This window comes from Trichosurus vulpecula, chromosome 9, assembly GCF_011100635.1.
Source record: "Trichosurus vulpecula isolate mTriVul1 chromosome 9, mTriVul1.pri, whole genome shotgun sequence".
Lineage (NCBI taxonomy): Eukaryota > Metazoa > Chordata > Mammalia > Diprotodontia > Phalangeridae > Trichosurus > Trichosurus vulpecula.
The window spans coordinates 8,714,180-8,736,965 of NC_050581.1; the positions used below are offsets into that span (position 1 = coordinate 8,714,180).

General features: G+C 37.0%; 1 protein-coding gene across 2 annotated transcripts in view; it reads left to right on the forward strand.

Annotated features, from left to right (window-relative positions):
- Nucleotides 1–22,786, forward strand: part of ERP44 (endoplasmic reticulum protein 44) — a 137,540-nt gene that overhangs the window by 105,447 nt on the left and 9,307 nt on the right. For both annotated transcript variants that reach the window (XM_036737639.1, XM_036737638.1), the window contains exons 9-10: nucleotides 807–918; nucleotides 2,779–2,920. In XM_036737639.1, coding sequence (XP_036593534.1) covers nucleotides 807–918; nucleotides 2,779–2,920 — 254 coding nt within the window. The remainder of the gene's footprint in view (nucleotides 1–806; nucleotides 919–2,778; nucleotides 2,921–22,786) is intronic.

The window sequence follows — 22,786 nt, forward strand, 5'->3', positions numbered from 1 at the left end:
GAATCTGTAACTATCTCCAGACACCAAAACACAAAATAAAGCCTTCTAATGCTAACTGGTCTTTCTAAATCATTTTAAAAATCAATAAAAGATGAAAACTGACAAGATACATGATTGAAATCTAAAGAAGTGTGAAGGGTATGGACATAAAAAAGATAGAATCATACTTTTTTTCTTGAAAAGGACATCAGAGATATTTGAGTCTAATCCTTTTCACTTTAGAGATAGGAAAACAGTCCAGAAAAGTTGAGTGATGTGTCCAAAATTACTCAACTAGTCTTTGGCAAAATTTAAGTCTTCTAACCCCAGTGTTCTTGCCATCCTGATTTATGTTCACCAAATCTCAAAATACAAGACTAGAGGAAGAATTAACTTGGGTGAAAATAGATTCAAAAATAATTTACAGACTGATAATGAATGAAATGAAGAATGTTTGGAGGTATGTCCCTAACTTTTTGTTGTAGGTGTCTAAGACAACAACAGTACCTTACAGAATATCTCTTGGTGCTATCTACAAAGAATATTGGGCTAGATGGACTGTGATTCTGATTTAGTCTGTCATTGTTATAATTCTTAGAAGTCAGAGATGAAACAGACGTGCTTTGCTTATACTTAGGCCCCTTTTGCTTTAAGGGCAGTGCTATCGATATTTAAATAAGATATCCCGTGGGATATTTTTTTTTATTGTTGCATGCTGCTTTTGTTGCATTTCTTTTTTAAATAGTTATATTCTGCTATATTCTAGAATATAACTAGAACTAAATGAAAAGATATAACAATTCTCATTTAATACCTTCTCTATACAGGAATTGACAGAAGAAGGACTGCCTTTTCTCATACTTTTCCACATGAAAGAGGATACAGTGAGTTTAGATGTATTCCAAAACGAAGTAGCCCGGCAGTTAATAAGTGAAAAAGGTAGATTAACTAAAGTTACTTTTTTATCTTTGCTCTTCTTTTCAAGCATGCTTAAAGACATATGGAACCTACATATGAAAATCTAGTGAATAATTTTAGAGATATAGTCAAGTCATAATTTAGCATGAAAATAGAGGGGGACATTAACAGAGGAAATAGAAAACAATAATTCTCTTGATAGTTCAACAAACTTTTATCTGTTAGATATCTCTTATGTGAAAGGCTCTGTATTAGGTACTAGGCATACAAAGATGAAAAACATTGTAGCCTTTTCCCTTAAGGGAGAAGATGTACACAACTGTTATACAGGTTATAAAATGAAGTGAAGAGGAGGGCTGAAATGGAAATGGTTTGAGAAAGTCAAAGAAGAGAAGGACCAGTTGTAGCAGGGGGAATTATGAAAAAGGAGAAACCCGAGCTGGACTCCAAAGGAGAGGAAGAGTGTTGTGAATGGGGGTGGGGTTCAGTTCCAGCCATGGGGAGGCATCCTTTACTGCAGGAAAAGGCTAAAGGAGAGTCAGAATGTTGTATAGTCTAGTTTGACTGGAGCATAGAATATGTGAAGGGTTAAATGTTATTCTCTCCTACTGATAGTTCCTTGTTTTTTACTAAAGTTCCCCAATCATATAGTTAAGAACTGTCTGGTCAGCAAATAGAACATATTTTTACACAAAAAGAGGTTGTCAGGTTGCTGTAGGTCTCTCAAAGTATCAGGAAGTCTGTAGTTAGAAAAACATAGAGACAAAGTCAGCTAAGAACATGACACAGTGCTGTGTACACAGTAGTTGAGTTGAATTGACTATCAAGTGGAATAGAATAGAGAAAATTTCAGATTGGATTGATGGTGGCCCCTATGGAGATAAGAGGAAGTTGGTCATGGTATCATTGGCTCGTCTGTGACATAGGGACTCTGTCCTTAGAACAGGTAGGTAATCTACAGAGTAGATTGTCAGAAAATTGGACATGAACTGTAACCTTCAAATTATGATCTCTTAAAGCATGATGTAATTTTGATAAAATATAAATTTCATTCTTAAAAATCTCTAAGTAAAATATTTACTGCTTCAAGTGGTACACTGGAAAACAGCCATAATTTTTAGTTTTTATAATTCCTAGATTACTTTAAATAACTCAAATATATTGATTTTATATTTCAGTGTCAGTTTTTTTCAAATTTAGTATTGGTCCAAACATATAATAACAGCCAGCTTTTATTTAATGCTTGAAAATTTGCAAAACACCTTGCATACATTATCTCATTTCATCCTCACCACAGTTGTGGCAGGTGGGTGTCAGTATTAACCCTGTTTTAATGATGAACACACTGAAGTAGTCAGAGGTTAACTGATTTGCCCAGGGTTCCATAGCTAGGGGGTGTTTGAGGCAGGATGCAGAGTCAGGACTTCCTAAGCCAGAGTCCAATGTTCTGTCCATTACACCACACACTTTCGCCCAATCTGACTTACACAAAAACTGAGTATAGGCTGTTTCATTAAGTTTTACTTGGCATCCTCATGAGAGGCTCTGGTACTCACTCACTTCAGTATTCATTCAACTTTTCCTTCAGCCTATCACATGTGCCTGTGAAGTCGTTGAGAGTGAGACTCTGCGGCAGCTCCTGACTAGCCCCGCAGTCCCCATACTCCCCCATTGCTCAGAGCCCAGTTTTCGCTCTTATGTGCATATGTGGTTTGGGGTAATTTTGTGTGATTGTTTTTCATAGTATACCTCAGTTTTTTGCTTCAAAGAGCTCTCATTTTAGACAGGTGGCTTATATTTGACCCAGCATGTTACTGTTAACATTTTAGGAATATAAAATCAAATAATTCTAATCTTCTCCAAATAATATTTCTTTTTAAGGTACAATAAACTTTTTACATGCTGACTGTGATAAATTTAGACACCCACTTCTGCATATACAGAAAACTCCAGCAGATTGCCCTGTAATAGCCATTGACAGCTTCAGGCACATGTATGTCTTTCCAGACTTCAAGGATTTATCGTAAGTATCCATTTGAGGTTTTTCCCACAATTGACAGAAATCAAAAATTAACTTGAAATATTTATGCATTTTTTTCAGTTAATTCTATATTGAAATAGTAATGTTTTGTTAATTGGATGAGAGTCCACCCTCTACCCGATGGCATTAAATTTTACTTTTACGTGATAGTTGCTCTTGACAAATAATTTCCTATACAGAAATAGCACTACAATTAAGCATGACCCCAGGAATATTTCAGAAAATTCTTTTCCTATGGAGTGGATTGATGAGGAAGGTAAACCAGGATGGTGAGAGGATTTAAAATTTTGTTATACTGGGATCAGTTGAAAGAAAGGGAATGTTTGGCTTAAATTGTGAGTGAGAAAATTGGGGGAAGGGGGAAAGAACAGGTGAATTCAAATCTTTGAAGGGTTGTCCCATGGAAGGATGAAATAAACTTATTTTGCTTGTCTTTAGAAGGTGGAACAAGATACAATCTGTGGAAGTTGCAGTGAGGCAGATTTTAGCTGGATTTAAAGGAAGATTTCTTGATGATTAGAATTGTCTAAAAGTGAAATGTGCTTCTCATTTCTGGGAATCTTTGAATAGAGATCAAGAAATAAATCATTGGTCAGGGATGCTCTCATTTGACTCTTAGTTTTCTTTGCTGATTCCAATTTTGTTATTATTTTTCTTTTGTAAAAGAAGTCTTTCTTTTAAGTAAAATGTAATCTTGTCATCTTAAAGCTTGATAACTTGTAAAGAAAATTAGAGCCCAGGTTTGTGTTCCAAGGTAAGCTGTTTGTGTGTAAAGCTCTTGGCAAACCTTAAAGCACTATGTGAATGTGAGCTGTTACTATTGACAAAGTAGCAGATTTGGAGTTAAAACTCTATCCAAATGACCTTGTGCAAATCTTTTAACCTCCATGAACCTCAGTTTCTTCATATGTAAAATGGGTGAAGTGGGTTGGACTGAATCATTTCTAAGGTCATTTCCAGTTCTAAATCTTGTGATCTTCACAACTGTCTTAGCTTTCACCAGTTGGAAAATCATTTGGTTCCGGAAGTGTGTGTGTGTGTGTGTGTGTGTGTGCGCGCGCGCGTATTAAGTGTTCATACCTCATGTGTATTTTACAGGAGATTTGCCATTATAGGAATAGTTGTATAGAACAATAAATTAGAAAATCTGCAAATAATATATCAGTATTAAAGACAAAACTTATTTTAAAAAACCAGTGTTTGGGTAACACTACAAAATAACTTTTATACTGACTTTTTGTTACAGTAGCAAAAAGTCATTCACTTTGCTACTGTGAAGTTTTTTTAAGCTTTATCATACTAGTACCTTCTGCCTTCTTGGAAGTTTTGATGTAGATTGAGCCTAAAGAAAGAAGTGGGCTATAAGGGCAGGGTTGTTACTACTACAGGAAAAAAGCAAAGAATAAATATTTACCTTAGGAAGCTGATTTGATTCTTAGTAGCAGAAATGATGGGTGATGAGCCTTCCTTTGATAAGACAAATTACGGAAAATCTCCCCTAAAGGGAGGTTTTTAACACCCCAAAGTTAATGGAGTTGGCAGCTGGATATAGATTGGCAGATTGAGTGAAGAAAACGTGGAAAGGTACACTAGCTTCTGCTTTAAAGGATAACATTTTTAAAATTTGCTATATTGAATGTAGAATTTTCAGACTATAATAATATTACAGTGCATGAGGGAGTGAATGTTTATATCACATATTCATAACTGAATCTGAAACCCAGAAGTCCTAAGGATTTCCCCTCATTTTATTAGTTATGAATATCTTATTCTGTACCCTAAATTCATCACCTCTCTTTAATGATAACATCATTGGGCCTCTGGAATCATGCATGATCATTATATTGATCATAATTTTTGACAGTTTTCAAAGTTTTTACAATGTTACCATTATTTAAATGGTTCTGGTTCTACCCGTTTCATTCATCATCAGTTTATATAAAATTCCTCAGAATTGTTCATTTTAAAATACTGATAGAGTATACGTTATTCTTCTGTTTTTGCTTCCTTCACTCTGAATTAATTAATATAATTCTTTCATGTCTTTTTGGGTAGCAGTTTGGATTGTAATCATGGTCCTGTTCTAGCACAGTATGTTGTTCTCAAGAATACTTTGGTCTCTGTGGTAGTTTAAGGACTTGTCATTTGTCAGTCCATGAAAGAAAGAAAGCTTTTAATGTCTAATTCTAGTCCCTGGTCATGTTTTTACTAAGTACTTCGTAGGCGCTAACTTTTTATAGCCTACATTGATCTGTTGTTTGATTTTTACTGCTTCATTGAATAATGTATGTTGATCACTGAGTCTGGGCTCATTATGAATAATGAGCTCCTTTTATATTTCTGGTTGTAATGACCCAGTCCTGAATTGCTGTCATAAATCCCTCCCTTTCCACAGAAAAATCTCCATGACTCATTGTTGACATGTGTTTGAGTTCATGAGGATCTTGCCTGTGGCGTTGGGACCTTTTAATTCTACTCTTAGATCTTAACAATTTCACAGGCAATAAATATATTTTAAATACTCTAGTAGCAGGTACCTCTTTAATAGCATTTACTTTTACAGTGTTAGGTTATGTCCCACATGTTATGGGACTTCATGACAACTTATTCGTTAATTACCAAATCAATAAGCTGCTCTATACACCCCTGGGACTATTTGGCAAACTTTTTTTGTGCCTTAGACAATATATTATTTTCTTGTGGATACATACAGATTTTTTTTTCAAGCTACAAACAGAGTGCTTTGTATAAAGTGCATAAACACATAAGTCACCTGTATTTCAAGAGATCACTGGTATTCTCATCCTTTGGTAATAAGTAATAATATATGATTCCTTCTTTCAGGAAAAATGGGATTGGGCTTACATCTGAAAGGAAACTGGTAAAGAGGCCTTGCTAGTAATTCAGATACCACTGCAAAGTGTTTGAGCCAAAACTTATTGATCTGGATGATTTCCAGTTTTGCCATGAGATTAGAGTTTCATCAAGAGAGGTCCCTCCCTTGATGTGACTTTTTTCATTCATTGTAATAATACTGTGCAAGCTTCCTCTGGCTTGAATCAACTTGCATTTTTATTGTATTGGTTCTTCAATATAGATGACCAGAAATTTTCCACATCCTCTTTATTATTTGCATTTTTAAATATTTTATTATTTTTTTAAATATTTTTAGTTTCCAGCATTGATTTCCATGAGATTTTGAGTTACAAATTTTCTCCCCATTTCTACCCTCCCCCCCCAACTCCAAGATGACATATATTCTCATTGCCCTGTTCCCCAGTCAGCCCTCCCTTCTGTCACCCCACTACCCCCCATTACCTTTCCCCTTATTTCTTGTAGGGCAAGATAGATTTCTGTGTCCCATTGCCTATACATCTGATTTCACAGTTGCATGCAAAAACAACTTTTTTTTTAACATCTGCTTTTAAAATTTTGAGTTCCAAATTCTCTCCCCTCTTCCCTCCCCACCCACCCTCCCTAAGAAGGGTTTTGACATAGGCCACACATGTATCATTATGCAAAACCCTTCCACAATACTCATGTTGTGAAAGACTAACTATATTTTGCTCCCTCCTATCCTGTCCCCCTTTATTCTGTTTTCTCCCTTGACCCTGTCCCTTTTTGAAAGTGTTTGCTTTTGATTACCTCCTTCCCCTATCTGCCCTCCCTTCTATTGTCTCCCCTTTTTTATCCTCTTCCCCCTTCTTTCCTTTGGGGTAAGATACTCATTTGAGCATGTATGTTATTCCCTCCTCAAGTCAAATCCGATGAGAGCAAGATTCACTCATTCCCCCTCACCTGCCCCCTCTTCCCTTCCTACAGAACTGCTTTTTCTTGCCCCTTTTATGTGAGATAATTTACCCCATTCTATCTCTCCCTTTCTCCTCCTCTCAATATATTCCTCTCTCATCCCTTAATTTTATTTTTTTAAGATATCATCCCTTCATATTCAACTCACCCCTGTGCCCTCTGTCTATAGATATATTCCCTTCAGCTACCCTAATGCTGAGTTCTCATGAATTACACACATCATCTTTCCATGTAGGAATGTAAACAAAACAGTTCAACTTTAGTAAGTCCCTTATGATTTCTGTTTCTTGATTACCTTTTCATGCTTCTCTTGATTCTTTCGTTTGAAAGTCAAATTTTCTATTTTGTTCTGTCTTTTCACTGAGAAAGCTTGAAAGTCCTCTATTTTATTGAAAATCCATATTTTGCCTTGGAGCATGATACTCAGTTTTGCTGGGTAGGTGATTCTTGGTTTTAATCCTAGCTCCATTGACCTCCGGAATAACATAGTCCAAGCCCTTCAGTCCCTTAATGTAGAAGCTGCTAGATGTTGTGTTATCCTGATTGTGTTCCCACAACACTCAAACTGTTTCTTTCTGGCTGCTTGCAGTATTTTCTCCTTGATCTGGGAGCTCTGGAATTTGGTGACAGTATTTCTAGGAGTTTTCCTAGGATCTTTTTGAGGAGGCAGTCTGTGGATTCTTTCAATTTCTATTTTACCTTCTGGCTCTAGAATATCGGGGCAGTTCTCCTTAATACTTTCTTGAAAGATGATATCTAGGCTCTTTTTGTGATTATGGCTTTCAGGTAGTCCAATAATTTTTAAATTATCTCTCCTGGATCTATTTTCCAGGTCAGTGGTTTTTCCAATGAGATATTTCACATTGTCTTCCACTTTTTCATTCCTTTGGTTCTGTTTTATAATATCTTGATTTCTCATCAAGTCACTAGCTTCCACTTTCTCCAGTGTAATTTTGAAGGTAGTATTTTCTTCAGTGGTCTTTTGGACCTCCTTTTCCATTTGGCTAATTCTGCCTTTCAAGGCATTCTTCTCCTCATTGGCTTTTTGGAGCTCTTTTGCCATTTGAGTTAGTCTATTCTTTAAGATGTTATTTTTTTCAGTATTTTTTGGGTCTCCTTTAGCAAGTCATTGACTTGTTTTTCATGGTTTTCTTGCATCATTCTCATTTCTTTTCCCAATTTTTCCTCTACTTCTCTAACTTGCTTTTCCAAATCCTTTTTGAGCTCTTCCATGGCCTGAGACCAGTTGTTTTTCTTGGAGGCTTTTGATATAGGCTCTCTGATTTTGTTGACTTCTTCTGGCTGTATGTTTTGGTCTTCTTTGTCACCAAAAAAAAAAAGATTCCAAAGTCTGAGTCTGAATCTGAGTCCGTTTTTGCTGTTTGTTCATGTTCCCAGACAACTACTTGACCCTTGAGCTTTTTGTTGGGGTACGACTGCTTGTAGAGTGGAGAGTACTTTGTCCCAAGCTTGAGGGGCTGTGCTGCTGTTTTCAGAGCTACTTCTACACAGCAAGCTCTGCCACACCAGTGCTCCTTCTCCCCCAAGAACTGCAAACCAGGATTGCGGCCCACATCCAGGCATGGCAAAGTAAGCTTTGCACTCCTGCTCTAGTCTGAGTCTTAATTCCTCCTACTAGGTAGGCCTGGGGCCAGAATCAACTGCAGCTGTAGCTCTGGAAGCAGCCTCAGAGCTGTACCACCTCCAGGGGGGTGGCCAACTGTGAAGTCCTTTCACTCTGTCCCAACAGCTTTTCCCACTAACCTTCTCTGTTGTCTTTGGCGTTTGTGGGTTGAGAAGTCTGGTAACTGCCAGGGCTCACTGATTCAGGGCACTACACCTGTTCCACCCGGCTCCCGGTCCGGTTGGTCCTGGCACGGCCCACACTGGGCTCCGCTTCGCTCCCAGCTCCGTGCAGTAGACCCTTCCCAGGGACCATCCAGGCTGTCCTGGGCTGCAGCCCTGCTTCCCTCTATTTCGTGGGTTCTGCAGGTCTAGAATTTGTTCAGAGTGATTTTTATAGGTGTTTGGAGGGACCTGGGGGAGAGCTTAAGCAAGTCCCTGCTTTCCAGCCTCCATCTTGATTCTGCCCCCCCCCCCCCCCCCCCACACACACACACGTCCTCCTTCTTAAGGGGTCTGTGTTGCCTTTAATTTCATTGCTTTTCACACCTCTGGGATGAAGTTTTTGATTGATGTTGAAATGTTTATTTTATGGTCTATGCCACTTTGACTGCTTATATTGCCCCCAGCCTTTTGACTTTGGCTTTCAATGGCTGATTAAATGAATCTAGAATTTCTGATAAACTAATGTATTACCGTTTCCTTTCCTCATGTTGCTTTGAGTTTGGCCACATGAGGTTTAGGTTTTTTGTGACTGTCAGCTAGCTGTTGATATTATCTTCCATTGCCTTTCTGTAGAACTTCAATAACTTTCTTAAATTGCTTTTTCTACCATGGTGTTTGATGCCTGTCCTCAGATCTGTAGCTTGTTAGCTCCACCTTTCCCTTCTATGATTTTTACTGTGGCAACAACTGCTACATCTGTTGCTTCTGCAAGTCCTGAAATATTTTTATGCTTTGTATCAAATTCTGCAGGAGAATGCTTGAAATAGATGCTTGCTTTTTTGAATTACTATTTTTTTTTAAATTTCTTTATTTATTTTTAGTTTATCACACACGGTTCTACATAGTTTTGAGTTCCAGATTTTCTCCCCTCCCTCCCCAAGACGGCATGGAATCTCATATAACTGTCATGTATAACTTCGCATTGAATTAATTTATGCACTAGTCAAGTCGTGGAGAAGAATTTTGACCAATGGAATGAATCATGAGAAAGAAGAAACAGAACCAAAAAAAAAAAAAACCAACCCAAAAAAACAAAAGAGAAGCAAAAAAAGGCAATCATGTAGTGCGCCTCAATCTGTATTCAAACTTCACAGTTCTTTCTCTGGATGAAGATAGCATTCTCCATCGTGAGTCCCCTGGAGTTGTCCTTGCCCCTTAGCTTGCTGAGAAGAGCGCAGTATGTCAGGGTTGGTCCTCATGGGATCCATATATCTGTGGCTGTGCACAACGTTCTCCTGGCTCTGCTCCGCTCACTCAGCATTATGTCGTGTAGGTTTTTCCAGGTTGTTACGAAGTCTGCATCATCCCCATTTTTTATGGCACAATAGTATTCCATCACCTTCATATACCACAGCTTGTTCAGCCATTCCCCAATTGATGGGCATCCCTTTGATTTCCAATTCTTGGCTACCACAAAAAGAGCTGCTATAAATATTTTTGTACATATGGGTCCTTTTCCCGCTTGTGTGATTTCTTTGGGATACAACCCTAGAAGTGGTATTGCTGGGTCAAAGGGTATGAACATTTCTATAGCCCTTTGGGCATAGTTCCAAACTGCTCTCCAAAATGGCTGGATCAGCTCACAACTCCACCAGCAATGCAACAATGTTCCAATTTCCCCACAACCTTTCCAGCATTTATCATTTTCCTGTTTTGTTATTTTAGCCAATCTGACAGGAGAGATGTGGTATCTAAGAGTTGTTTTGATTTGCATTTCTCTAATCAGTAGTGATCCAAAGCATTTTTTCATATGCCTGTAGATAGCTTTAATTTCTTCCTCTGAAAACTGCCTGTTCATATCCTTTGACCATTTCTCAATTGGGGAATGGCTTGTATTCCTATATATTTGGCTCAGCTCCCTGTATATTTTATAAATGAGGCCTTTATCAGAGATACTAGTTGCAAAGATTTTCTCCCAATTTTCTGCTTCCCTCCTAATTCTTGTTGCATTGGCTTTTTTTGTACAAAAACATTTCAATTTGACATAATCAGAATTATCCATTTTGCATTTTGTAATGCTCTCTATCTCTTGTTGGGTCATGAATTCTTTACTTTTCCACAAATCTGATAAGTAAACTATTCCTTGCTTTCCCAAATTACTTAGAGTATCAGCTTTTACTCCTAAATCATGGACCCATTTTGACTTTATTTTGGTATATGGTGTAAGATATTGGTCTATGCCCAGTTTTTGCCCTACCATTTTCCAATTTTCCCAACAGTTTTTGTGAAATAGTGAGTTATTAGCCCAGAAGCTGGCCTCCTTAGGTTTATCAAAGAGTAGATTGCTAAACTTGTTGATTTCACTTACTTGTGTACGTATCCTATTCCACTGATCCACACCCCTGTTTCTTAACCAGTACCAGGCAGTTTTGATGACTGCTGCTGTGTAGTACAGTTTAATATCTGGTGTGGCTAAGCCACCATCTCTAGCATGTCTTTTCATTAATATCCTAGATACTCTAGACCTCTTGTTTTTCCAAATGAATTTTGTTATTATTTTGTCCAGCTCAGTAAAAAAAATTTTTGGTAGTTCGATTGGTATAGCACTGAATAGATAGATTAATTTAGGTAAAATTGTCATTTTTATTATATTAGCTCAGCCTAACCATGAGCAACTGATATTTCTCCATTTATTTAGATCTGATTTTATTCGCGTGAAAAGTGTTTCATAGTTATGTTCATATAGGCCCTGGGTTAGTCTTGGCAAATAGACTCCCAAATATTTTATAGTGCCTTCAGTAACTTTGAATGGAATTTCTCTTTCTATCTCTTGCTGTTGGATTGCTGAGGATTTATGTGGGTTTATTTTATATCCTGCAACTTTGCTAAAGTTGTTTATTATTTCAAGTAGTTTTTTACTTGATTCTCTAGGATTCTCTAGATAAATCATCATATCATCTGCAAAAAGTGATAATTTAGTTTCTTCTTTTCCTATTCTAATTCCTTCAATTTCTTTTTCTTCTCTTATTGCTACAGCTAATGTTTCTAGTACCAAATTGAATAATAGGGGTGATAATGGACATCCTTGTTTCACCCCTGATCTTATTGGGAATGCATCTAGTTTATCCCCATTACAAATAATGCTTGTCGATGGTTTTAGGTAGATGCTATTTATAATTTTGAGGAAGGTTCCACTTATTCCTATGCTTTCTAGTGTTTTTAATAGGAATGGGTGTTGTACTTTGTCAAAGGCTTTTTCTGCATCTATTGAGATGATCATATGGTTCCTGCTAGTTTTGTTGTTGATATGGTCAATTATGCTAATAGTTTTCCTAATATTGAACCAGCCTTGCATTCCTGGAATAAATCCTACCTGGTCATAGTGTATTATTCTCGTAATGAGTTGCTGCAATCTTTTTGCTAATATTTTATTTAAAATTTTTGCATCAATATTCATTAGAGAAATTGGTCTGTAATTTTCTTTCTCTGTTTTAACTCTACCTGGTTTGGGTATTAGTACCATATTTGTGTCATAAAAAGAATTTGGTAGGACTCCTTCTTCACCTATTTTCCCAAATAGTCTACAAAGTATTGGAATTAGTTGTTCTTTGAATGTTTGATAGAATTCACATGTAAAACCATCTGGCCCTGGAGATTTTTTCCTAGGGAGTTCGTTGATGGCATGCTCAATTTCTTTTTCTGATATGGGGTCATTAAGAAATTTCACTTCCTTCTCTGTTAGCCTGGGCAGTTTATGTTTTTGTAGATATTCATCCATATCTCTAAGGTTGTCAAATTTATGGGCATACAGTTGGGCAAAATAATTCCTAATTATTGTTTTGATTTCCTCTTCATTAGAGGTGACCTCACCCTTTTCATTTTTGATACTGGTAATTTGATTTTCTTCTTTCTTTTTTTTAATCAAATTGGCCAAAGGTTTGTCAATTTTATTGGTTTTTTCATAAAACCAGCTCTTTGTTTTATTTATTAATTCAATAGTTTTCTTGGTTTCAATTTTATTAATCTCTCCTTTGATTTTCATTATTTCTAATTTGGTATTTAATTGGGGGTTTTCAATTTGTTCTTTTTCTAGCTTTTTCAGCTGTATGCCCAAATCATTGATCTCCTCTTTCCCTATTTTATTCATGTAGGCATTTAGAGATATAAAACTTCCCCTAAGAACTGCTTTTGCTACATCCCATAAGTTTTGGTATGTTGTTTCATTATTGTCATTCTCTTGAATGAAGTTATTAATTGTTTCTCTGATTTGTTCTTTGGCCCACTCATTCTTTAGAATTAAATTATTTAGTTTCCAATTAGTTTTTAGCTTATTTTTCCATGGTACTTTATTAAAAATGATTCTTATTGCATCATGATCTGAAAAGGATGCATTGACTACTTCTGCTTTTCTGCACTGGATTGTGAGGTTTTTATGCCCTAGTACATGGTCAATTTTTGAGTATGTGCCATGTACTTTTGAGAAGAAAGTATATTCCCTTTTATCCCCATTTAGTTTTCTCCAGAGGTCTATCATATGTGCCTTTTCTAAAATTCTGTTTACCTCCTTAACTTTTTTCTTATTTATTTTGAGGTTAGATTTATCAAGTTCAGAAAGGGGGAGGTTGAGGTCTCCCAATATTATAGTTTTGCTGTCTATTTCTTCCTGTAACTCCCTTAACCTCTCCTCTAAGAATTTGTATGCCTTACCACTTGGTGCATATATGTTAAGCAATGATATTGCTTCATTGTTTATGGTGCCTTTTAGCAGGATATAATGTCCTTCCTTATCTCTTTTAATTAGATCTATCTTTACTTTTGCTTTGTCTGAGATTAGGATTGCTACACCTGCTTTTTTTACTTTAGCTGAGGCACAATATATTTTACTCCAGCCTTTTACCTTAACCCTATGTGTATCCCCCTGTCTCAAATGCGTTTCTTGTAAACAGCATATTGTAGGATTATGGTTTTTAATCCATTCTGCTATCTGCTTCTGTTTTGTGAGAATGTTCATCCCCTGCACGTTCAGGGTTATGATTTCTATCTGTGTCTTTTTCTCCATCCTAATTCCCCCTGTTTATGCTTTTATTTCTCCCTTTCCCCTTCTCCTCCTCAACAAAGTTTTGCTTTTGACCGCCGCTTTCCTCAGTTAACCCTCCCTCTTTATTCCCTTCCCTTATCTTACTGTTACCCACTTGCTACTTCTCCTCTCCCTTCTGCCCACCCCCCTCCCTTTTTCCCCCCTTACCCTCCCACTTCCCGTAGGACAAGTTAGATTTCTAAACTTATCAGAGTATGTTATTCCCTTCTTGAGCTAGATCAGATGACAGTAAAGCTCAAATACTGCTCTTCTCCCTCCCTTCTTTCCCTCTACTATAATATGTTTTTATGCCACTTCCTTTGGTGTAATTTACCCTTTTCTACTACCTGCTTACCACTTTCCTCATAGCCCTCCCTTTATATCTCTAATTTATATTTTATATCTTTACATCAGTTAATTTATACATGCATTCACAACCTATGTATATCCCTTTCATTTGTCATAATAGTTGTACCATTCACAAGAATGACTTGTATATGTATGTGTGTGTATATATATATATATATATATATATATATATATATATATATATATATATATACACATAAAAAACATACATAAGATGATATAATCCCACCTAAAGATGTAAACAACCTGCCCTTATTGGTTAATAAGGTTTGTGGGGTTTTTCCCCCTGGTTACCTTTTTATGTCTCTCTTGAGTTTTGTATTTGGAGATCAAATTTTCCATTGAGTTCTGGCCTTTTCATCAGGAAGGTCTGGAATTCCCTTATTTCATTGAATGTCCATTGCCTTGCCTGGAAAATTATGCTTAGTTTTGCTGGGTAGTTGATCCTTGGTTGTAGTCCCAGCTCCTTTGCCCTTCGGAATATCATATTCCAATTTCTCCTGTCTTTTAATGTGGAAGCTGAGAGATCCTGCGTGATCCTGACTGTAGTTCCACGATATTTGAATTGCTTCTTTTTGGCTGCTTGCAGTATTTTCTCCTTGAGTTTATAGCTCTGAAATTTGACTATAATATTTCTTGGTGTTTTCAGTTTGGGATCTCTTTCAGGGGGTGATCGGTGAATTCTTTCAATGACTATTTTGCCCTCTGGTTCTAGGACCTCTGGGAAGTTGTCTTTGATAATTTCTTCGTAGATACTGTCAAGGCTCTTTTTTTCATCGTGGATTTCCGGTAGACCAATAACTCTCAAATTGTCTCTCCTGGATCTATTTTCCAGCTCAGTTGTTTTGCCAATCAGATATTTCACATTTTTTTCTATTTTTTCATTCTTTATGTTTTGTTTTATTACTTCTTGATGCCTCATAGATTCATTAGCTTCCACTTGCTCCAGTCTAATTTTGAATGAGTTAGTGTTTACATTTTGCTTTTGAGTCTCCATTTCCAATTTGTTGATTTTGCCTCTCAGGGTGTCCTTTTCTCTCTCTAGATTCTCAATCTTCGTATCCTTTTCACCAATCTTATTCTTTAGGGACTTGATTTCATCAGTGAATTTTTTTTCCATTTTTTCCATATTTTCTTTTAGCTCCCTAATTTGGTTTTTAAAATCCTCCTTTAGCTCTTCCAGCAGTGCTTTTTGGGCTGGAGACCAGTTCATATTAGCTTTTGAGGTATCTGAAGTATCTACCGTGTCATTGCTCTCCTCTTCTATGTTGATATTTTGATCCTGCCTGTCTCCATAAAAAGAATCTATTGTCTTCGGTTTTTTTGTGTTCTTCTTCATGTTGGTTTGCCTTTTGCTGGCTTTACAACGAATTTCTATCTGTGAATCTCAGGGCTTTCTGTCCCAGCTTTCTTATTCTGGGGGTTGTGAGTCTAGAATTATAACCTTCAGTTTCCTGAGGTGTGGAGGAGGGGTCTGGCTCCCTGGCGTCTCACTCCCTGTGGGTGCTCTCCAGCACTTGCTTTTCAGCAATGGTCTCAGCTGTTTGTTGTTTGAGCTGATGTCTGGCACTTCCCCTGGGGGAGCAAGGTTATGTCTGGGCTCCTGGCATTGACCCCTGCTGACTCTGCCCCTCTGGGACTAATGAGCTTCTAGTATTTGTCCTGTGAGGCCCCACTACTTTCTCCTCTGTTTCAGTTCTCTCTTTTTTTTTTTTCCCCCCCGAGGAATTCTCTGGGTGAGGGGGGGAGGGATTAGAGCCTTTTACCTGGCCATTGAGTCTTCCGGAAGTTCAAGAAGCCGAGTTCCTGGGTTTTGCAAGCATCAGGAGTGGGTGTTTTCACGGCTGGTGGCGTTGCGCTGCCTCTGTCGCTCCCACAGACTGCCGTCCTGTGTTGGGGGGCTGGGGATCTCCGCCGGTTTGGGGCACCCAGCTTTCTCCCAGCCTGTCTCCCACGTGGATTTCTCGGCCAGCCGCTCCCGCCTTGGTTTGGAGCAGCTCCCTACCGAGCACTCTCCGAGCCTGCAGGTTCGTTCCTCCAGCCTTTCAGACTCTCCCAGCTCGGAAATTTGCCCCACGCAGACTGCTCGCGGTTTCTGACTCTCTCAAATCTGCTCAAATTCACTTTTTTATGGGAATCTGACAGACCTTGTGAGAGAGCTCCGGTAAGACACTGCCTTCATGTGGCCATCTTGGCTCCGCCCCCCGAGAGAATCATTATTATCTTGAATTACTATTTTGGTATAAATTGGTCTGATAGTTGAATTCATGCTTACCACTCAAAAAAAGCTTTTTGAATTTAAGTATGGCCATTTCCCTTTCAAAATAATTTAAGACTTTAGTAGGGTTTTTTGTCATCTTTTTCATTATTAGGTATAATTTCTAGAATTTGCACTAAATGAAATTTTTCAGTGTCTTTAGGGTTTTCAAGTTTTCCTTCTTTAGATTTTAGTAGCTCTTTAATTCCATCTTTTATTTCATTCGATCTAGGCCTAGGGATGATATTCTTTCTTAATGATCGCCCTGTACTGGTCAGCAATATCTTACGTGACTTGGAACTGAGAGTGTTGTTGACAGAAAGCAATATTATGATCCAGCCTGTAACTGGTGAGATTTGTTTTTTGTGATATAGCATTGGTGTGTAATGTGTGTATTTATATCATCAGTCCGTTTCACCCATACTCACGGTTTGCCCATTTTAGTTGTCAGTGCCATCTGCACTGAAGCATTTCTAGCAGATGCAGTAAGGGTATTCTGATTTGTTCTGATAAAACTAGTCTTTTTGTGGGACCAGAACATGAAGGAGTGTACTCACTCCTGTCTTCTCTACAACAGTGGACATTGTGACAGTTTCCTGTAGGTCCAACCTGCAGCCCTGTATAGCATTAAAAGTGTAAATTGATTTTGGTAGCATCATTTTTATTATATTGGCATGGCCTAGCCATGAGCAGTAAATATTCCTCCAGCTATTTAGGCTGTTTTTTTAATCCTTTAAGGAGTACTTTGTAATTGAATCTGTACAAGTCTTTTGTGTGCTTTAGGAGGTTGATCCCCAGATATTTTATGCATTTTGTAGTTATTTGGAATGGGATTTCCCTTTGTATTATTGCATCTTACAACCTTGGTATAAATCCCAGTTGGTCATAATGATTTTTTTGGATAAATCACTGTCATCTGTTAGGATTTTGTTAAAAAATTTTAAGTCAATATTTATTAATGATATTGGCCTATAGTTTTCTTTTTATATTTTATCTTTCCCTGGTTTAGGTGTCAGGACTATATCTGTCTCATAAAAAGATTCTGGAAGGGTTGTTTCTTAATTTTTGAAGTATGTGCTACTTTCTTTAAAAGTCTGATAGAATTCTCCTTTGAATCCAGCAGAGCTAGACTTGCTTTTTCCCCACTATGGTAGTACCTTTATAACTAGATCTATTTCTTTTTTCTGATATTGGATTAAGATGTCTATCTAGTTTTCTGATAGTTTGGGTATTATATATTTTTGGAGATATTCCTCCATTTCTTTGGTGTTCTCAATTTTGTTAGCATATTAACTGTACATAATATGTTCTGATTATTTGTTTTATTTCTAATGGTTTTGCTGAAATTTCCCCTTGCTATTTGCTATTTTATTGATTTTATTTTCTGCTTGCTTCTTTTTAAGCAGATTATTAATGACTTTATCAGTTTTATTAGTCTTTCTAAAAAACAGCTTTTACTTTTATTTATCATTTTTGTGGAGTTTTTTGTTTCCAGTTTACCTGTTTCTCTTCAAATTTTTAGTATCTTCTCTTTTGCACTTATTTTAGGCTTATTGGATCTATTTTTATATGCATATTCAGTTCATTAATGTTTTCTTTTTCTATTTTGTTAATGTACAATTATGAGGTTATGATTTTATCCCTGAGAACTGCTTTAGCTGTACCCCAGAAATTGTGGTATGTTTCATCATTATAATTTTTTACATAGTTATTAATTATTTCTATGCTTTGTTCTTTGGCTTACTCATTATTTAAGACTGCATTGTTAAGTCTTTATTTGGGTCTGTGTATTTTGTTTGTGGTCTCTGAATCAGTTTCTAGTCTTATCGCATTATTGTCTGTAAAGAATGTATTGATCACTTCTGCATTTTTACATTTGCTTGTAAACTCTGTGCCCTAGTACATAGTCAGTTTTTGTAAAAGTTCCATGTGGTGCAGAGAAATACGCGTATTCTTTTGCTGTCTCATTCAGAAGATGCCACAAGTCTTTAACTCTAGTTTTTCCTGAAATTTATTCAGTTCCATATTTTCCCTTTTGTTTATCTTTCTATTAGACTTACCCAATACTGAAAGAGGGATGTCAAACACTCCTGTAACTATTTAAATACTGTCAGTGTCTTCTTGAGACTCAGATGTTTCCTTTGTGAATTTGGAAGCTAAGGCATTTGGAGCATCTAAGTTTACTACTGATATTGGTTTATTTTCTATGGTTCCTTTTAGCATAATATAATTTCTTTCTTATCCCCTTTTAGTTTTTGAATTTTTTTTGCTTTGTCTCATAGTATGAGGACAACTCCAGCTTATTTTGATTTACTTAATGCATAGTAAATTTTTTTCAGTCCCTCCAGTTTTAGTTTGTGTATGCCTTTGTTTTTTAAATGTTTCTTGGTAGCAGCAGATTGTAGGGTTTTGTTTTCTTGTCTAATCTTGTCATTCCTTTTCATCTAATTGGATTGTTTAATCCATTCACATTTAAAATTATAAGAGTTAGGTTTATGTTTTGTTCCATCTGTCTCTAAAATTGGGGTTTTTATTCAGGTTATAGTTTTCCCCCCTCTTTTGCTATAAACACAGTTATTATGTTCCTTCAATTACTTTAACCTTTTTTTTTTTTAAGGTGTCCCTGTTCCCACTGGCTCTTTTCCCCTTATCCCTGATTCTCTTTTTTCAATTCTTACTCCTTTCCCTTTAGGGTTTTCTTTATTAGTTCCTGTCCCCTGCTTTTATTTGATTATGTATTTCTTTTGTTATTATTGAGTCATTTTCAGTGACCACATTTGATGTTTTCTTGTCAAGTTTTGGAGTGGTTCGCCATTTCCTTCTCCAATTTATTTTACACATGAGGAAACAGACAAATAGAATTAAGTGACTTGCCCAGGGTCACACAGCTGTTAAGTATCTGAGGCCAGATTTGAACTCAGGAAGGTGAGTCTTCCTGACCCCAGGCCTGGCACTCTATCTACTCTGCCTTCCACTACCTATATTTCTATATCTTTCTGTCCCCTCATTTTTCTTCTGAGTCAGATAGATTTCCCCTTCTTTTCCTCCCTTTTGGTTAGTAGTGTTTATTAACTTTTTTAAATTTCATTTTTTGTGCCTTTTTTGAAAAAGGATTCCACTCTCTTCATTTTTCTCTGTTTACTCTAGACCCTCATTGTCTGATTCATGGCCCTTATGATCATCTGGTCTTTCTCCTCTCTCTGTATTCTTCATAAAACCAAAGCTCCCAGGGTATCCATTCTAGGCTCTTCCCTCTAGGTGATTTCTGCCTTTGCCTTGTGGGGCTTACCCCGTGGATTTCCCTTTTCTATTGTGCCTTACTCTCCGAATAATGATAGTTAGTGCAAGTGACAGAGAGGACATTGCCTACCTCCACTTATCTATACCCTCTCGTTGACCTTTTTTTACTTTGTCTGCATTTGCATAGAAATCTCCTCCTTCGGTCCATGATCTCCTATTCCTTCAGGTGCCAGTTGCCCCTAGCTGTTCCAGTTCCCTGTCAAGACAAATAGACTTTTTCAGGCTCCAAAACCCCTAGGTCTTGTCTGGGGTAAAGTCTTCATTTCTGTTCACATAGGTATATTCATCAGTGGAACCCCCTTGCACCTCCAAAGTAGAGCCTGCTACCCTCCCTCTACTTTTCAGTCTTTTCCTGTTCCTTCTCACCCCCTCCCCTGTAGGCTCTTTTTTTTCTGAGCCCACAGCTATACTGCTGACCCTGGATTTGACCCTGACATTTAACTCAATCCTCTCTGTCTTCCCCCTACCCCGCCTCCTATACCTCCCTTACTGTAATGTAGTCCCACAAAAGAAGCATTCACCTGTATGCAGTGTGTTGCCAAGTTCTGTCGATAATGCCCCATCCACCTTTTCATTGATGCCTCCCTCAGATTTTCGCCTTTATCCCTGTCTCCTTCTTTACACTTAGAAACCTCTTACTGTTCTTTCTGTTGTTACTCTGTTCCATCTATCAACTGCTCTTGCATTTCTGTTTTTTGAGGTGTTTGAGATGCAAATAATCTTCAGTTCTGAATTCTTTCTTAAAAATTTCCAAACCCTTCTTTATTATTGAACGTTAGGCTTAGTGGAAAGAAAACTAGACTTGGAGTCAGGAAGACTCAAATCTTTCCTCAGACACTTACTAGCTGTTTGACCCTGGGAAAGTCATTTGACCTCATTCGGGCTTAGTTTCCTAATATATAAAACAGGGATATTAATTACACCTATATTACAAGGTTGTTGTGGGGATCAAATGAGATAACGTGTAAAGTGCTTTGTAAACCTCAAAGTGCTATATAAATAAGAGCTGTTATTATTGGTATTACTTTTTTCTCTTGCTAACTTACTATAGGTTTAATTATCATTTCTATGTAGGTGACACATAAACCTGTATTACACCCTGAGCTTCATTTTTAAGTGGGCTGCCCAAGGGATGTCTCAAATTCAACATATTTGAACTCATTTCCCCCCCCCCCAATCTACTCCTCTTCCAAACTTTCCTCTTTAGCTGGTTTTCATACTTCTGGGTTTTTTTGGGTTTTTTGCTTCTTAGGCAATATATTATTTTTTAAGTGTTTATAGATTTGTTTTTAGCGATAGAAGTCGTGGCACAGCAAGAAAGTTATGAAAGTATATAAGCACATCATTGTCTGGAGGTGTCATTGGTGTTCCCAGTTTTTGGAAAGAGTTATGTGATTCCAGTTGTTAAGAAAGGTGGAGTCAGACCTGCATCAGAGAGGAAGTTCATTGCTAGTAATTAAAATGCCACTGAAGGTGTTTGAATCAATAATGATGGATCCTATCCAGACCTACTGCTTTTCAGTTTTTCAGAGAAGCTGAATTTCAGTCACTTCCTTGGATATGTCCATTTTGTTGTTCATTATATTAATGGTCTGCAAGCTTTCTGTTTCACATGTGATCCAACTTAGCTTTTTCATTGTGTTAGACTTCTTGAAGCAAGTCATATGAATAACCAACAATTTTCCACATTTTTCCTCCTTTAGGGAATCTTCTTTAATTTCCTCACTTCTCAGGCCTCTTTAGTAAACTTTTTGATTGACGTTGAATGTTTATTGGTTCCTTAGACTGCTTCAACTCCTTGTATTGGGTTAACCTTTTGGCTTTTGCTTTTAATTGCTGGCTAGGGGCCCAAGAATTTTTGTTATACATTTGTTATGTGGATTCCATTATGCATGTTTCTTTTATTGTTTTTAATCAGTTACATGATGTTCAGGTTGTCTACTGTGCATTTAGCTAGATATTGAATATTCCAGCATCTTTCTACAGGTCTCTAATAGTTTTCTCGAGCCACTTTTGCCATGGCGGTGTTAGTGCTTTTTCTCCTCCTATGGCCCTTTCTGTGTCGAAAAGACACAGCATGTTCTTTTATTCAGGCTTGAAATATTTTTGAACTCTATCAGATAACGTAGGAGAATATGTTCATTCATGATGGCCATAGCAAATAAGTTTTTTAAAATTACTCTGTTTTGGTGTAGTTAGTCTTTTAGTTAAATCCATGCCATCACATTCAAAAAGACTTTTTGGAATTCCATTCTACAGATGCTCATTTTTAATATTGTTGGTTGTGATTTGCCCAAGATTATGCCAATATTTAAATGGAAGTGCTAGGGCCCATGCTTGGATACCTGACTCTGGGCCCAGTAAGCTTTCCATTATACCAGTCATAGGTGTCTCTCTCATGTTATTGTTTTGCATATGAGACAGTGCTGTGGACTAAAAGCCAATTTTCCTAGGTCCCATTTCATGTTCCAGACGTATTACCATGGACTACCTTACTCAGATTTCTAAAAAAGCCACAAGATGGCAATATCTTGCCATAAAGTCTTAGAATCAGAAGGTGCATCATCATCTGGGCAAAAGCTTACATTTTACAGAAGAAGAAACTAAGGCCCAATTAGAGAAAGTGCCTTGTTCAGGATCACCCAGTGAAGATACACTGGCAGAAGGAAGGGTTCCTTAGTTCCCTGGCAGCATACTTTGCTTCACAAGGCTGTCTCTTGTAAAATAAGCTTTTCTTTGCTAAAATTGAAGTACAATCTTTCCATATGACCAAATTAAATTTAATTTGCAAATTGAAATGCCTTTATGATTTGAAAATTATGGGAATAGATAAAGGTTTTCAAATTTTCCAGTGCTTCTTAACAGCTAATAAAAAATTTTTCTAGGGCCTTTTTTCCCAGTTGTACATGTCTTCCAGTTAGACGGTTGTAGATTTTAAAAGGTGTAAGAAGTTCTTTATTTAATAGTTTTATCTGTTCTCACCTTTAAGGATCACTTTTGCATGTACTAGACACTCTCAATACCTACAGTTACACCTACAATGATTTGAATATTACAAACAGTGGTACTTTGTTTGAGATTTCTTTGTTTCTTGGACACTTGAGCTGCAATTTTGGCAGAGTCTGAATCTAAGTTCTGTCTTCCACTTTCTTTAGATGTTAGTTTATCAAATATGCAAAAATACTCCTGAATAGATGGGAACTAAAGACTGAAAAGTGTGAACATGTAATTAGTATTTCAAAAAGAT